We start from the raw sequence: 16,953 nt of genomic DNA, 5'->3' as shown, positions 1-16,953 counted from the left end.
CCTGCTGGATTGGGATGCCTACTTCAGGAGTGGTTTCCACTCTGATGGAGCTTTCTTTGGTGGTAGGAAAGAGAAGGAGAGGAGAAACAACCACGAAGCGTGCCCTGGAAAGTTGGCACTGGCCATGAGGAGGAAAAAATGTCCAGGGAAACAACTGGTCTTGCTGGTAGAGTCAGAGGTAAAGAAGGAATTAAGTACCTCAGCCTTTACCTTATCTCTAGATCATTACAAGATTTCCCCCACATCCAATAAAGGATGATGATTCTCCTTAATCCTCCTTTTTTAAAGTATTTCTATAAGCAGTGTTTATTGTCTTTGGCAGTCGTAGCTGGATTGAGCTCCAGCTGGGTTTTGACCCTTCCAATTTTCACTTGCAGAGCCCCAAACATTTAGGACACTGCTCCAGACAAATTGACAACATGCATGAGAAGAAATTGCAGTAAACGTGGGACCTGGCAGCCTTCCATCCCCTACCCTTCTGTGGCTCTGTGCTGCAATTCCATTCAACTGATTATATTTGTGTTATCCAAACTTTCCTGCAGCTCTTGATGCTGCTGTCTTCTCAGAGATAGCACAATCACAGCAAGGTTGAACTGTCTGCCTGTAGACATGAAGAGCTGACAGAATGGAGCATCAGTGTGGGCGAACCTTGAGAAACTGAAGGATTTTGCCTACAGAAACCTCTTGACATTTAGAAGGAGAAGAACCCAGTACTGCACCAGAGGAAGAGTAACCCACACATCAGGGCAGACTGGGACCCTGTTGAGTGAGCAGTGCGCAGGAGGAGGAGGGCCTGGGAACCACATGGGATGCCATACGAGCAGTGGTGCCTGCTCACCAGGAACCAGGCCACCTTCCTACAGAGCTGCCTTACGAGGAGCACGGCCACCAAGAAAATCTGAGTTATCAGACTGTCCTGGTTTCAGTTAGAACAGAATTAATTTTCTTCCTAGTAGCTGGTGGAATGCTGTGTTTGGGCTTAGGATGAGAAGAGTGCTGATAACACCCCGATGTTTTAATTGTTGCAGAGCAGTGCTTATACCAAGCCAAGGACATCTCAGCCTTTTGCTCTGTCCTGCCAACAGGCAGGCTGGGGGTGCAGTAAGAGCTGGGAGGGGACAGACCCAGGACAGGTGACCCAAACTAGCCAAAGGGGTATTCCATAGCATCTGACGTCATGCTAAACAATATATAGGGGTGGCTAGCCGGGGGGAGGGGGCCGGACTGCTCGGGGTTAGGCTGGGCATCGGTCAGCGGGTGGTGAGCAATTGCATTGTGCATCACTTGTTTGTACATATTATTAGTAGTAGTACTATTATCATCATTGTATTATTATTATTATTATTATTATTATTATTTTCCTGTCTTATTAAACTGTCTTTATCTCAACTCACGGGCTTCACTTTCCATTTCTCTCCCCCGTCCCAGAGAGGGAGGGGGGAGGGTGAGCGAACGGCTGCGTGGTGTTTAGCTGCCAGCCGGGTTAAACCACAACACAGACTCAGCTCTGATCTGGTGTGACACCACATGGACACCAGTCTGCAGTGAAAGGTGTGCAGGACTGGGAGTCCTTTAAATCGTCAGGTGTAGACAGGATAGAGGGCTGTGGCAAGGCTTAAAGTCCCAAAAGGAACCCAGGTCTTTGTGTCCATAGCTACGGCTACTGTCTCTGCCACTGAGGCCCATGAGCAGACAGCTGATCGTTGAAACACCAGGGCCTCATTGCCTCCTCATCCCCTCCCATAAACCAGGCAGGGGTCGTACCATTCTCCTGCACTTGGCCATGCACATCCCCATCTCCTACTGCCCCACAAAGAGCCCTGAGCAAGGTGTGACTGCTAAGGATCTCCCTTCCCAGAGGACAGGGGTCAAGGCCTGGCCCTTGTGCTTGGTGACACACATCCAGTTTTCCTACACATCAGTGTCACCTTCACATTGCCTTTGTCTCCTTGTCCTCACTGCCTCCAGGGTTCTGCTCTAACGAGCTCCAAGGGAGGCTGTGTCAGTGCTGGCCCTCAGGGGGACACTGCAGGAAACTTGCCTCTGACTTGGACTTCTGGAGAGATGTCTTCAATTGTCTCTGAGTGCCTGAGGTTCGTGGGCTCATCAGCAAAGCCCCCAGAGGGGTGATTGCCGTGCCTTGGGCTGGTGCTGTGCTGCTGAGCTGGGCTGGGCTCGTGGGACAGAGAGAGCTCGTGGCAAGAGGGCCCTGGTGCAGAGAGACAGCTGTGGCCAGGAGCAGCTCCTCTGCACAACGCAGCAGGGCTGGGGGCTCTGACCACAGGCACCCAGGCAGGAAGGGATTCCAGGCAGCCTGGTGGGTGTGGGTAGAGGAGAGCTCAGTGCAGGAGAAACCTTCACAGCTCTGTCCACAGTAAGTCTCTGGCTGTCAGACAGTGCAGGGCAGGTTCCTGGAAGGGGCACCTGGATGCGGGGTGTCTCTGCCTGGCCAGGAGCTGCCAGGATGCCTCTCGTAGCTTGTGCAGTGTGAAGGAGAAGATGCTGCAGGACAGCTGCAGGGCTGCCCAGGGCTGTGGTGCAGAGCAGGGTCCCTGCTGTGCCCCAGGGGCTGTGTGCCGGGGCAGGGCCTCTGCTGCCTGCCTGGCTCAGCCATCAGCCTGCCCAGGGAGCCCAGGGGCTTGGGCAGAGGAAGGGCATGACAGGGGATGCCTGCAAAGTGAAGGCACTTTCTGCACTCTCTGCCTGCCTCATCCTGCTATGATTGTGGGGCAGACTCTGCATTAACAGAGTGGCTGGGTTTGCCCAGGTGATGGAGCTTCCTGTTGCGTTTGAATAAGACATAAACAGGTTAGTGATGAACCCGAGAGCATCCCTTCAGTTCTCTCTGCTTACACACTGCACAAGGGCTTTGCTGAGTTATTCATTAAGGACCTGCAGACAGGGAGATCTCCCCAGAGCTGTCCTCATCCCCGGCAGCTGTCTGCAGGGCTGAGCTTGGCACACAGCGGGTGGAATGCGGTCTGTGAGCATTGACGGGAGGAGCCGTGGGGACAGAGAAAGAGCTGCTGGCAGGGACAACTGCAGGCAGCAGGGATGTGGGCAGGCAGTGAGAGGGAGCTGCTCCCTCCCTGCCATCCCCTGAAGTGCAGGTGCCTTCCTCGCAGCAGCCCCTGGTCTCCTCTCTTCCCCTCACAGCTTCTGCCACGGCATGTATAACCTGGGGGGCTGAGAATATGGGGTGTCTGAACCCTAAATCTCTGTGTCAGTAGACACATTTGCTGCAGACCCCCTCTACCTTCCTCTGCAGAAGAAGGCACAGAATCGGAGAATCATAAAATATCCTGAGTTGGAAGGGACCCACAGGGATCATCGAGTCCAACTCCTGGCTCCACAGAGGTCTTGCCCCCAAACTCCTACCATATGACCAGGAGAACATTCCAAATGCTTCTTACACTCCAGAGCTCTTGTCCCTCTGCTGTCTGTGCAGGGTAGATGGCACAGGGCTGTGAGGACAGGCGCTACCTCACCGACACCGCAGTCTCTGCATTGGCTGGGTCTGCCCTGCCTGCCCATGCCTGCTTCTCTCCCTTGCCCAGTGTGGCAGCTGGTGGTGCCTGATTCTGACAGGGAGCGCTGTGCACGAAGGGTGAAGCAGGAGGAGATGATTCCTGTTTTCTCCAGCCAGACACTCATGATCCACCAGCTGGTTTTGTCTCCTGGGTATTGAACAGGGAAGATGCACACAGAGTCACACAGCCAAACACCCCTCACTCAGCAGAGGGAGCCACTGCCCAGGAACCTTCCCTCTTGGAACCTCGAATGGAGCGGAGTAGGCTCATTGGGAGCTGCTGGGCAGAGGAGGCTGCAGTGTACAGGACACTCAGCAAGCAGAAAGCAGGGCTCCAGACAGGGAGAGACACAAAGATCCTCTTAGAAAGAGGGAATGTGAGATTTTAATTGGGTATTAACTGATTTTTGCTCACAGTCATTACTCATAACACACCGTCTCACTCTCTATATATGTTTTGTTTCTCCTTTCGCAGTCTCCTTGACCAAAGTCAGCAAATGCCCAACATCAGCTCAGTGAGCGAGTTCCTCCTGCTGGCATTCGCAGTCACGCGCGAGCTGCAGCTCCTGCACTTCGCGCTCTTCCTGAGCATCTACCTGGCTGCCCTCCTGGGCAACGGCCTCATCCTCAGCGCCGTAGCCTGCGACCACCGCCTCCACACCCCCATGTACTTCTTCCTCCTCAACCTCGCCCTCCTCGATGTGGGCTGCATCTCCACCACTCTGCCCAAAGCCACGGCCAATGCCCTCTGGGAGAACAGGGCCATCTCCTATCAAGGATGTGCTGCACAGGTTTTCTTTTCGGTCTTCTTGATTGTAGCAGAGTACTATCTCCTCACTGTCATGGCCTACGACCGCTACGTTGCCATCTGCAAGCCCCTGCACTACGGGAGCCTCCTGGGCAGCAGAGCTTGTGCCCAGATGGCAGCAGCTGCCTGGGGCAGTGGCTTTCTCACTGCTGTCCTGCACACGGCCAACACATTTTCCCTTCCCCTCTGCCATGGCAATGCTGTGGACCAGTTCTTCTGTGAAATCCCCCAGATCCTCAAGCTCTCCTGCTCAGAAGCCTACCTCAGGGAAGTTGGGGCAATTGTCTTTAGTGTTTCTTTATCATTTGGTTGTTTTGTTTTCATTGTTTTCTCTTACATGCAGATCTTCAGGGCAGTGCTGAGCATTCCCTCTGAGCAGGGACGACACAAAGCCTTTTCCACGTGCCTCCCTCACCTGGCCGTTGTCTCCCTCTTTATCAGCACTGTCATGTTTGCCTACCTGAAGCCCCCCTCCATCTCCTCCCCATCCTTGGACCTGGTGATGGCAGTTCTGTACTCGGTGCTGCCTCCAGCACTGAACCCCTTCATCTACAGCATGAGGAATCAGGAACTGAAAGCCACATTGAAGAAACTGATTCTATTTACTTAGCAATAAATTGGCTATCTCACTTTTCTAGTTTTACTCACGTTAATCTCAGGCAATTTGTGACCTTTAGGTATAGCATTCTTTAAAATTCTCTTTGCACTTAGATGTTTGCTTTCATTCCTCTTTTCCAAATGACCAGTCCTCTGTGTGACCCAGAGGCTTTCTCTGAATGTGTTTATCCCTAAATGACACCTGGCCTCTGTTCTGGTATCTTGTTCATAAAATGAAGTTGCTCATGCTTAGTGCTCTTCTTCCCAATCTGGAGTGCAGAAGACAATCAGGGAATGCCAGGCTGAAGGTCTCGGTCTTGTACTTGGGTTTCACCTGGACACAGGGCCATGGGGGCACCAGGTTTTGGGTGAGGGAGCGAGGGCTGGACTGAGTTGTAACTGGTGGATGCCCATTGCCCCTGGAGACCCTGACAGGTCAAGAAGCAGCTTCCTGGGTTTGAAACGTGACAGGACCGGTGGCATCAAGGAGGTATTGTGAACCACCAGAATATCCTAAGGGTTCTCCTGGGACACTGTGTGCCTTATGTTGAGTGGGCAGTGAGTGGATCTTCACAGTAAAGTTAAGCCAAAGGATGCATTTGCTAAAGGGAGCTCTGCAATGCCAGGGCACAGAACGGGTCTCAGAGGGCTTCAGTGAACAAGTGGAAAGGGCCAAAAGACTGGGTGACCAGGCAAGGGCAGGGAGATGGGGAGAGATGGGCAGGGGCTGGGCTGGGCTGGGCAGTGCCCGGCAGAGGGCAACAGCAGCGTCAGGGAGCGGTGGCAACATGCAGGGGAGGGTTCCCAGCAGGGCTTGGTGCTGCAGAGCCAGGGCTGCGTGAAGAGAAGGGAGCCCAGAGCTGCAGGGGCAGGGGAGAGGAGGCCGAGGGCCAGGGCAGCTGCTGCAGGGACAGGGAGCTCAGCATGGCCCTTGCAGCCCCCTGCCCTGGGCCTGCCTCTGCCCTTGGGCTCGGCCCTGGCCTTGGCTCTGCTGGCAGGAGCGCTCTTGGCATGCGCTTCCTGGCCTCCCCTCGCCTGCGCACAGCTGCTGCCCACTCAGGCTGCTGCCACAAACGTGTCCTCACCAGCAGCACCACCCCTTGGGCTGCTTCTGCTGGCCTCCCCCACCACACTGCCTTGACTCCTTGTCTCTGCTGGGTCCCAACTTCTGCACCGAATTGCATTCCTTGGCTCTCAGTGACCTCTCCCCTGCCATGGTGGGACATGCTTTCCAGTGGGCCTTCTACCAGACACAGTAATGAATACTGGGAGCAGTACTAGAGGGGTCTTGCTTCCAGACAGGTGGAGAAGGGGAGAAAAGGGACTGTCGGCTTTACTGGACTAGGTATATTTGATGGCCTGGCATATCAGTCCCACCAATGTATCAGGCTCTACTGGACACCGGTACACTGGGTACCTTAATGCCATCAAGCTAGGTAGAGGTAGAACCCAGCTATATTTCTCAAGTGACAGGGGGATCCCAGCAGTTAACTGTACTGGAGGTTGAACTGAGTCTAACTGGGTAGGAATGGCACAAGCACCCCAATGGGACTGGCCCAGAGACATCCTCCTGTGCATCCTCGGCATAGACTGCTTCGGGAGAGGGTACTGCAAAGTTCCAAGAGGGCACCACCTGTGAGGTTTTGGGATATCTGCCTTGTGAAAAGAGCTGCCCAGTCAATAGCTACTCTATTGACTAGGCAGATCTTTTCACATTACTCAGTTTAGTTTTCCGTGGCTGGAAGGGGCCAATTTCCCCAAGCTCATATGTACAACTACAGCCACTTGAAGAAATATTTTCTTTAGTTTTCATTCTGGGTTGTCCACAGAAAACCCAAGAGAGACCATGGATGTCCAGTTTTCTAGTAAGATTCAGGCTGAATTTCTCAGGTTCCAATGGTTGTTTTGAATTTATTTTATTTCAAATTTATTTTATTTTATTTTATTTTATTTTATTTCTATTTTATTTTATTTTATTTTATTTTATTTTATTTTATTTTATTTTATTTTATTTTATATTAATTTTTTCTCAAGGAACCCATGACTTGTGTTAGAAAGTGTTTCACGTGCTGGGCTGGGCTGCAGTTACAGGGACAAAGACCACTGCTGGCAGTGGAGGTGTCAGACCTCCAGACTCTGCTTTTCCTCCTGATAAAGGTCTCCAAAGAAGTCACCCTGGATGAATAGCAATAGGAGAATGATGCTCCAAACTGAAATGCAACAAAATTCAGCCTTTAAAAACAAAAGATATTTTCACTAGGTGCTTTTTGAAATCTTCTTCCTTAACTACATCTTGCAAGCTCTGCAATTAGCTGTACAAGGTTGTAGAATGCAATGAGGTCTCCCCTGAGCCTCCTCTTCGCCAAAGTAAATAATCTCAGTTCTCTCAGCTGCTCCTCATATGTCCTGTGTTCTAGAACCCTCAACAGCTTGGTTGCCCTTCTCTGGACATGTTCCAGGACCTCAATGTCCTTCTTCTAATGAAGGGCCCAAACCTGAACAAAGTGCTCGAGGTGTGGCCTCACCAAAGCAGAGTACAGGCGGATGATCACCTCCCTGCTCCTGCTGGCTGCACTATTTCTAATACAGGCCAGGATGCCCTTGGCCTTCTTGGCCACCTGGGCACACGGCTGGCTCATGTTCAGCTGAGCATCCATCAACACTCCCAGGTCCTTTTCCTCTTCACAGTCTTCTAGCCAGTCTGCCCCAAGCCTATAGCGTTGCATGGAGTTATTGTGGCCAAAGTGCAGGACCCTGCACTTGGCCTTGTTGAACCTCATCCCATTCACCTCAACCCAGCAATCCAGCCTATTCAGATCCCTCCGAAGGGCCACCTACAGATCCTCAGGCAGACCAACACTACCTCCCAACTGGGTGTCATTGCAAACTTAGTGAGGGTACAGTCAATCCCCTCATCTAGGTCATCAATAAAGACCTTAAACAAGATAGGTCCCAGTACCAACCCCTCAGGGACACCACTTGTAAGGATGCCAGCTGGACTAACCAAAAATCTTGGTTAAAAGCTCTGAGGAGAGCCTTTATGTATGGAAACAACGTCCAAACAAAGTTACTGTACTGGGTCTGGCTGGGATGTTAACTTTCTCTGCAGCAGCCCATACAGTGCTGTGCTCTGCATGTGGAACTAGAACAGCAGTGGGATCACACCAGCGTTGTGTCTGCCGCTGAGCAGTGCTCACACAGCATCAGGACTCTCTTTAACCCTCCTAGAAGATGGGAAAAAAAAGTGAGAAAAGCAACCTCACAGCTGACCTAAATCAACCAAAGGGATATTCCATACCGTATGATGTCACACTCAGTAATAAAAGGTGGAAACAGGAAAAAGAGGGGAGGTGTGGGCTCTCGTTGGGAAAATGTCGGTCCGCCTTCTGAACAACGACTATGTGTGTTGAGGCCCTGCTTCAAGGACATGGTCAAGCATGGCACATTTGTGGGAAGTAGAGAGGAATTTCTTTCCTCTGCACTTCCACATAGCCTTTATTTGTTTTGTTTGTTTATTTGTTTCACTTTCAGCCTCCTTTTTCCCCGTACCCTTTTTTTCTCTTTAGTTAAATAGTTTAGTTCATAGTAATTTTTCTTTAATTTTTATTATTTAATAATTATTAGTTGTTCTTTACTTTACTTCGTCCCTTTTTCATCTAAGGAGGGGGAGTGAGAGAGCGATTGTGGTGTTTAGCTTCCTAACACGGTAAAACCACCAGACTCCTGCCCCAGCAGCAGGAATGTGACTGTGGCCGGGACTGTGAGGTCACTTCTGTCTCTGCACTTGATAGGGCAGCAGCAGGAACGTGTCTCAGAAAGGGACTGGGAGGTCACTTCTTTCTGGAGGTGGCAGGTCACCCTTGACTTCTCCCTGGGAGCTGCACTTTTGGGCTGACAACTGGCAGTGGCCCTGCTAGGCCAGCAGAAGGCACCTGCTTGGCATGCTGACTGGGGGATCCCCTCTGCCTCCAGAGCCAGGACGACCCAGGCAGAAAGAAGGCCCCAACATGGGTTGTCCTGTCCCTTCTGCTTGAGTCCATGGCTGGGCAGCAGGAGGCACAAGGCTTGGCTGTGTCTAGCCAAGAAGCTGCAAGGCCAGCAGCAGGCCCCTGGCTTGGAAGCTGCTGCTGAGGTGACTTGTGTGTGGTTGGCTGAGAGGCCACAAGGAGCCTGCTGGGTTGGGATGCCTACTTCAGGAGTGGTTTCCACCCTGATGGAGCTTTCTTTGGTAGTAGGAAAGAGCAGAAGAAAAAACTTCCACAGAGTGCACCTTGGAAGTTAAGCATTGGCCACAAGGAGGAAGAAATGTCCCTGAAAGTATATTGCTGTGGTGCCAGAGGTCACGCTCTGATTAGACCGTCACTTTGTCTTTCAAGATGAGGGCTCACGAGACATCAGTGAAAGCAAGGCATGAAAGCAAGATGGTGAACTGAGATTGGTGTCTGCAGACTTCAAGGAAATAGGTCAGACTGTGGCACATGATAGGAAAGCCTGCAGAGGGGAAGGCAGAGGGTGCTGGTAGAAATGGCAGGCCCAACAGCCCTGAAATTTCTGTCCTCTTGGCTAGAGTTTATGAGGAAATATATTTTATTCATTGTGATGAGGCCTCATCGATTCCTTTCAACCCTGTGCAGCACCTTGGAGGTGTAACACCAGTGTTGTTCTCATGGCATCACACTGCCCACCACATCCCACAGACCCCAGAAAGAGCCTTGAGGCAGACGTGGGGTGCATGATCTCCTGTTGCAGTGCCTGGGGCCAACCATTGGCCCATCTGCATCACCAAAACCAACCAAGACTTTTCTCAGCACAGTGCTTTGCCTGTCTGTAACCATGGCCTCCAATTATCTGCCCTAACAAGGCCCTGGGAAGGCTTTGTTAGTAACAGCCCTCAGTGGGGCCCATTAATACTCCAAGTCACTTCAACTTGTCCTTCTGACTTTACTTTCTCTAGCAGTTGCATCATTCCCCTCTCAGTACCTGAGCTTCATAGACTCAGCACCAAAATACACCATGGAACTCATTAAAATGCAGAAACTCCTAACATCTCTTTGATAGTTTTCTTCAAGCCTTCATTCCTTTTGCAGCTAATTGCAGAGCTGCAAGATGTAATTAAGGAAGATTTCAAAGAGCAACCAATAAAAAAAAATTTCTTGTTTCAAAGGCTGAATTTTGCTGCATTTCAGTTTTGAACATCATTCTCGTATTGCTATTCATCCAGGGTGATTTCTTTGGAGGACTCCATCGGGAAGAAAAGCAGTCTGGAGGTCTGACACCTCCACTGCCAACAGTGGTCTTTGTCCCTCTTAGTGCAGCCCAGCCCAGAACATGAAACCCTTTCTAAGACAATTCAGGGGTTCCTTGGGAAAGAATAAAAGTATAAAATAAAAAATAAATAAAATAAAATAAAATAAAAAATAAATAAAATAAAATAAAATAAAATAAAATAAAATAAAATAAAATAAAATAAAATAAAATAAAATAAAATAAAATAAAATAAAATAAAATAAAATAAAATAAAATAAATTTGAAATGACCGTAGGATCCTGAGAAATTCAGCTGGAATCTCAGTAGACACCTGGACATCCATAGTCTCTATTGGGTCTTCTGTGGAAAACTGAGGAAGAAAATTAAAGAAAATATATCTTCAAGTGGCTGTAGCTCTACCCATGAGCTTGGCCGCTTTTGGGAAAGTGTCCCTTTCCCCACACAGAAACCTACATTGAGTAGAGTGAAAAGACCTGCCCAGTCAATAGAGTAGGGCAAAGTCCTTCTTCCTGTGCTATAGATGCAGAAGGCAAAAAGAATTGCATTGTGCCTGACACTACTCTGGGATGTGTAACCCAGGTCAGGCAACTTTACCTTAGTGCTGACATGGCCATCATTAAACCACGCTCCCAAGCTCTACATCTACACCTTGGCTCTCCAGTCAATGACCCAGCTCATGGATGGCAATCAGGGACTCTCGGTTAGCGTGACACTGCCTCAGGTGTGCCACCATGGTAGCCATTGGCACCTGCTGTTCTTCACCCCTCAGCAAACCCCCAACAGAAGGATTCTGTGGAAGGCCAAGCAAGGTAGACTCCAGTACAGTTATCTCTTGGGATGCCCCTGTCACTCCATAAATACAGGTGGGTTCTACCTCTTTCTAGCTTGATGGTATTAGGGTACTCTGTGGTCCAGAGGAGCCTGACACATTTGTGGGTCTGTTGTGCCAGGCCATTAAATATACACAGTCCAGTAAACCAAATTGTCCCTTTCCTCCCCGCCTTCCCCTGGCTAGAAAAAAGACCCTTCTAGTCCTGCTCATAGTATTTATTACATTGTTTGGTAGACGGCCCAATGGAAAAACGTCCCAGCACGGCAGGGGAGAGGGCACTGACAGCCAAGGGATGCATTTCAGTGCAGGATTTGGGGCCCAGTGGAGACAAGGAGTCAAGGCAGTGGGTTTGAGGAGGCCAGCAGAAGCAGCCCAAGGGGTGGTGCTGCTGGTGAGGACATGTTTGTGCCAGCAGCCTGAGTTGGCAGCAGCTGTGCGCAGGCGAGGGGAGGCCAGGAAGCGCATGGCAAGAGCGCTCCTGCCAGCAGAGCCAAGGCCGGGGCCAAGGCCAAGGGCAGAGGCAGGCCCAGGCCAGGGGGCTGCAAGGGCCATGCTGAGCTCCCTGCTCCTGCAGCAGCCACCCTGGCCTTCAGTAGACGTGCTGACAGGCTGCGGGGAGGGGACGAATGCCCTGGGTCCCCTTCCTCCTCTGCCCAGGTCAGCAAGGGCCCAGAGCGGCCTCCTCTCCCCTGCCCCTGCAGCTCTGGGCTCCCTTCGCGCAGTCCTGGCTCATCAGCACCAAGCCCTGCTGGGAGCCCTCCCCTGCATGCTGCCACTGCTCCCTGACGCTGCTGTTGCCCTCTGCCGGGCACTGACCAGCCCAGCTCAGCCCCTGCCCACCTCTCCCCACTTCCCTGACCTTGCTTGCTCACCCAGTCTTTTGGTCTTTTCCACTTGTTCACTGAAGGCCTCTGAGACTTTTGTGCTGTTACCCAGCTTTGTGCCCTGGCATTGCAGAGCTCCCTTTAGCAAATGCATCCTTTGGCTTAGCTTTACTGTGAAGATCCACTCACTGCCCACCCAACACAAGGCACTCAATATCCCAGGAGAAGCCTTAGGATATCCTGGTGGCTCCCAATACCTCCTTGATGCCACCGGTCCTCTCACGTTTCAATCCCAAGAAGCTGCTTCTTGAAGGGTCAGGTTCTCCAGGGGCACTGGGCATCCACCAGTTACAACTCAGTCCAGCCCTCACTCCCTCACCCAAAACCTGGTGCCCCCATGTCCCTGTGTCCAGGTGAAACCCAAGTACAAGACCGAGACCTTCAGCCTGGCATTCCCTGATTGTCTTCTGCACTCCAGATTGGGAAGAAGAGCACTAAGCATGAGCAACTTCATTTTATGAACAAGATACCAGAACAGAGGCCAGGTGTCATTTAGGGATAAACACATTCAGAGAAAGCCTCTGGGTTCACAGAGGACTGGTCATCTGGAAAAGAGGAATGAAAGCAAACATCTAACTGGAAAAAGAATTTTAAAGAATGCTATACCTAAAGCTCACAAACTGCCTGAGATTAACGTGAGTAAAACCAGAAAAGTGAGATAGCCAATTTATTGCTAAGTAAATAGAATCATTTTTTTCAGTGTGGCTTTCAGCTCCTGGTTCCTCATGCTGTAGATGAGAGGGTTCAGTGCTGGAGGCAGCACTGAGTACAGAACTGCCATCACCATGTCCAAGGATGGAGAGGAGATGGAGGGCGGCTTCAGGTAGGCAAACATGACAGTGCTGACAAACAGGGAGACCACGGCCAGGTGAGGGAGGCACGTGGAAAAGGCTTTGTGTCGTCCCTGCTCAGAGGGCATCCTCAGCACTGCCCTGAAGATCTGCACATAGGACAACACAATGAAAACAAAACAACCAAATGCTAAAGAAAAACTAAACACAAGTGCCCCAGCTTCCCTGAGGTAGGCATCTGAGCAGGAGAGCTTGAGGATCTGGGGAATCTCACAGAAGAACTGGTCCACAGCATTGCCTTGGCAGAGGTGGAGAGAAAATGTGTTGGCCGTGTGCAGGGCTGAATAGAGAAAGCCACTGCCCCAGGCAGCTGCTGCCATCTGGGCACAAGCTCTGCTGCCCAGGAGGCTCCCGTAGTGCAGGGGCTTGCAGATGGCAACGTAGCGGTCGTAGGCCATGATAGTTAGAATTGAATACTCTGAAGCAAAGAAGAAGACAAAAAAGAGAACTTGAGCAGCACATCCTTGATAGGAGATGGTCCTGGTGTCCCAGAGGGCATTGGCCATGGCTTTGGGCAGAGTGGTGGAAATGCAGCCCACGTCGAGGAGGGCGAGGTTGAGGAGGAAGAAGTACATGGGGGTGTGGAGGCGGTGGTCACAGGCTACGGCGCTGAGGATGAGGCCGTTGCCTAGGAGGGCAGCCAGGTAGATGCCCAGGAAGAGCGTGAAGTGCAGGAGCTGCAGCTCGCGCGTGTCTGCGAATGCCAGCAGGAGGAACTCCGTGATGGAGCTGACATTGGACATCTGTTATTTCTGGTCATGAGGTCCTGTACAAGGAAGACAAAGGCAGTGATAATGTGCCACAGACATATCGGAGTAAAAACCTTTCCATTTTCTCATTTAAAATCACCAAAAAATTGCCCATTTCCAGGCAGATATTTTGAAGCTCTCTTTCACTGATTCTGCCTGAGAGTGTCTCTGGGAGCAGAGGATCCTCTGTGAGCAACGGAAGGATCAGTCCTGCACTACAGCCAGAGGGAATAGCATGGTAGCAACATGGTAGGAACATGGTAGGAACATGGGGTAGTCTCAGATTAAGGTTACTGCTGATATCAAAGAGATTTCCCCAGTTTTGCTCCTAGTTCACCCTACTGCAGAGCAGACGTTTGGAGGTTTAGATATGTAATTATTTGTTTTGTGGTTTTGGTTGTAGCTGCCCCACCACACCGGAGAACAGTTTCTAAGGCATAAATCCTGGGCATTCTGCTGCACTCCAAGTAAAACCTTGTGGATCCTCAGAGGCAAAGACACTGTGCCTTTAGTGCAGTGTCCCTCAGAGATGACAGCCAGCCTCTCCATCAGTGCTGGTCTCAGCTGCCCTGTGAGAGCTGCAGGAAAGTTGTACTCAGTTGTTCATCTGAAAAGAACCTGAACACTGCTGAAAGCAGAAGAATCCAGGCTCAAAGTGCCCATCTCCAGACCCCTCACCTTGTCCCCATACTCACCCTTCCCCAAACACCCTGACGGCACACCACTGCCTCTGAAACCCCCATCCTCAGCCAGCCTGGGAACAAGACCAGCAGCAGCATGGCCAGCTGGAGAAGCCAGGAGGAATGCCAACGTGCTGCTGCCAGGGGAGGCAAGGCCAGGGAGGGACAGACGGACACTCAGCAGACCCTCCTGTGCTGCAGCTCTGCCTGCAGAGGAGGCAGTTCATGCTCATTGCAGGCAATCTGTAGTCATCTCAAATTGGCTGAGACCTCCCAAAGACAGAGCACTGGGCATTGGAGGGTTCACAGCTCCTAAAGATCAGCTAGGATAAAACCTGAGAGGACCACAATGATGATGTTGGTGTAGTTTCTGGGCTGAGGTGTGGGAAGGGACTTTATGAAGTTCATTGATTCAATATTGATCTCTCACTGCAATTCTCTTGGAGTCACAGTTTGCAGTACAAACCTGACCACCTATTACCATGAAACCGGCCTCCACTCTATCACAGGTATCTGCAAGCAGAGGCTACAGAAAAAGTCTTGCCTTTCAGGTAGTCCCTGCCCAGGTCTTTCTCTTCAAAAATCCAATTTTAAATGCCAATCTCTAATGCATTTTCTACTCCTCACTGGAGAAACAGAGAGACCCACCCTGCCAGATGCTATCAGCCGTCGGATGTGCCAGCTGTAGAAGACCCGTCTGCCAGAAGGCCCTGCTGCCAGAGCCTCACGGTGCCAAGAGCCTGCAGATGTGTCCTGCCACACGCTGACCTCTGTTGTTGCGCTCCTCAGTGCCTCCAAGCCCTCTCTCCTCTCTTCTCTGTGTGCCAGCTGCGGTCAGAGCCCCCAGCCCTGCTGCGCTGTGCAGAGGAGCTGCTCCTGGGCACATCTGTCTCTCTGTAGTGCTGCTCGCTTACCAGGAGCTCTGCTTGGGCCCAAGAGCCCAGCCCAGCTCAGCAGCACAGCACCCGACCATGGCATCGCTTGCTCTGTGCCATTGGTCTTCCTGGAGGTGTCCCCAGGGCCTCAGGGCTGACAGCTCCCCAAGGCAGCAGGGTCTCTGCTGGGGTGTGGTGGTTGAAGCAGCCTGAAGTCTTCGCTGACTGCTCCTTGCTGTATTTGGTTGAGACTAATTTTAGAAGTGTGATTTACGCTATTAAAGTTTGATTGTCGAACATGAGAACATATGTTTCCCTCCCTTAACTCCTATTGTGTTCCCACTGCATGGCAGGACACCTCAGCCATTACTGCCAGGGATCATTTCACCCCTCTGAATGTGTCCTAACAAGAGAGGGGGAAACTGAATGCTCTAAAAGTTTTCCCAAGAAGGGAATTGGACACTAAGACAGCATTTGTTGAGTTTTCCCAGTAACACACATGGAAGATCTTCTACCCATACACAAATCTCTTCTTCCTCTCTCACATGACCAGCACGGTGACTGGGATGTGGAACACCCTCATCACTCAGCTGGTGCCTGTCACCAAACACCTGCAGATGCCGTGTTTCCTTCTGGGGCCATGCCCTACAGTCAGCCCTGGGCTGTATGCCATCCCTGTTCTCTGCAAGGCTCGAGTAGTGGAAGGTCTGGCTCCAGAAGGCAGCTGTACCTGAACCAGGGGAATTTCTCTCATGTGCAGTAATTATTTCTTCTTCTCTACCCAGACACAGTTCTGTGGCCCCAGTGTCATAGACACCTTCTGTGGTTTTGCCTCATTGCTGGAGCTGTCCTGCAGTGCCAAGGTGATACTCACAGTCTTTGATTTCATAATCTACATTTTGGATCCGATCTTCCTCTTCCTTCTCATGTAGTTTTCAGGTGTGTGTGTGTCCTATATTGGCAGGCCAAGGCCTTATCTACCTGCTCTTCTGTCCTCACGAGTGTCACTGTTTTCTGTGATACTGCCATCACGGTCTCTGAGAAGGCCAAATACAGCCCTCCTCAGAGATCTTAACGAAACCCTTTCCCAAGCAAACATCATCCTCCTGGTCACTCCTCAGGTTGCTTAAAGGTGGTACGGGAAGGGTGAGAGAAGTTCAAGTGGATCTGCAGATGTCATCATAAGACCTATCTCAAAGACCTTGGAAAGGACAGATGGACCAAAGACATTCCTCAGAACTTGGAAATGACAGATGTCAAGCTCATCTGCTAATAGGAGGGCAAGCAGAAGGATGATAAAGCCTAATCAAGGAATAAAAAGCCAACCTTAGCCTTAGCCCCCAAACCAGACCTAAACTGAAGTCCTCAAAGCTTGCCCTTATCCTAAACCTTGAGCAGGATCCTTAAGCACAACACTAATCCCTCCCTCGATGCTTTGCCATTCCTTTGACCCTGGAGGGTGACCTCTACTTCCTAAACATTAACCTGATAATCTAACCCCCAAAGCCCTCCACCATGCACACAGCACATAGCTTCAACCCCACTCCTATTCCTAACTTCAGCTTCTTGTCCCCTTGGGGCAGGGCAGGGACTGTGAGGTCCTGCAGCAGTCCCATGGCATTGAAAGAGACATGTGAGGTGACAGGTATGTGATCAGATCAGAGGCCACGAGGAGGAGCTGGCTGGGAATGCTGGGATGAGGTCAGGTGTGCCTCAGGATGTGCTGGGCCTGCAGGAGGCACGTGGCTGTGAAGGAGGCTGGGAGGTCACTTCTGTCTCTGGAGCTGATGGACCAACAGGAGGAATGTGGCACAGATAGGAACTATAAAGGGCAGAAGCATGTTCAAGGCATCGAAGATGATGGTGAGGCACCTTCTGTT

General features: G+C 51.1%; 2 protein-coding genes across 2 annotated transcripts; one reads left to right on the top strand and one right to left on the bottom strand.

The window, feature by feature from the left end:
• Window positions 1-4,026: 4,026 nt before the first annotated feature.
• On the top strand, window positions 4,027-4,947 carry LOC311216135 (olfactory receptor 14C36-like; the record flags this gene model as incomplete). The annotated part of the gene is made up of 1 exon (XM_084297681.1): window positions 4,027-4,947. The coding sequence occupies one exon, from the start codon at window positions 4,027-4,029 to the stop codon at window positions 4,945-4,947; it is 921 nt and encodes a 306-aa protein (XP_084153807.1).
• A 7,644-nt stretch (window positions 4,948-12,591) lies between these two features.
• LOC311216134 (olfactory receptor 14C36-like) lies at window positions 12,592-13,548 on the bottom strand (the record flags this gene model as incomplete). The annotated part of the gene is made up of 1 exon (XM_084297680.1): window positions 12,592-13,548. Exon 1 carries the CDS (start codon window positions 13,510-13,512, stop codon window positions 12,592-12,594), a length of 921 nt encoding a protein of 306 aa, XP_084153806.1. The 5' UTR covers window positions 13,513-13,548.
• Window positions 13,549-16,953: the final 3,405 nt, after the last annotated feature.

The sequence above is a fragment of the Netta rufina genome (genome assembly GCF_964035555.1).
Source record: "Netta rufina genome assembly, chromosome: 18".
Lineage (NCBI taxonomy): Eukaryota > Metazoa > Chordata > Aves > Anseriformes > Anatidae > Netta > Netta rufina.
Note: the sequence above shows the minus strand (reverse complement) of the source record. Positions and strands in the feature narration are given on the sequence as shown.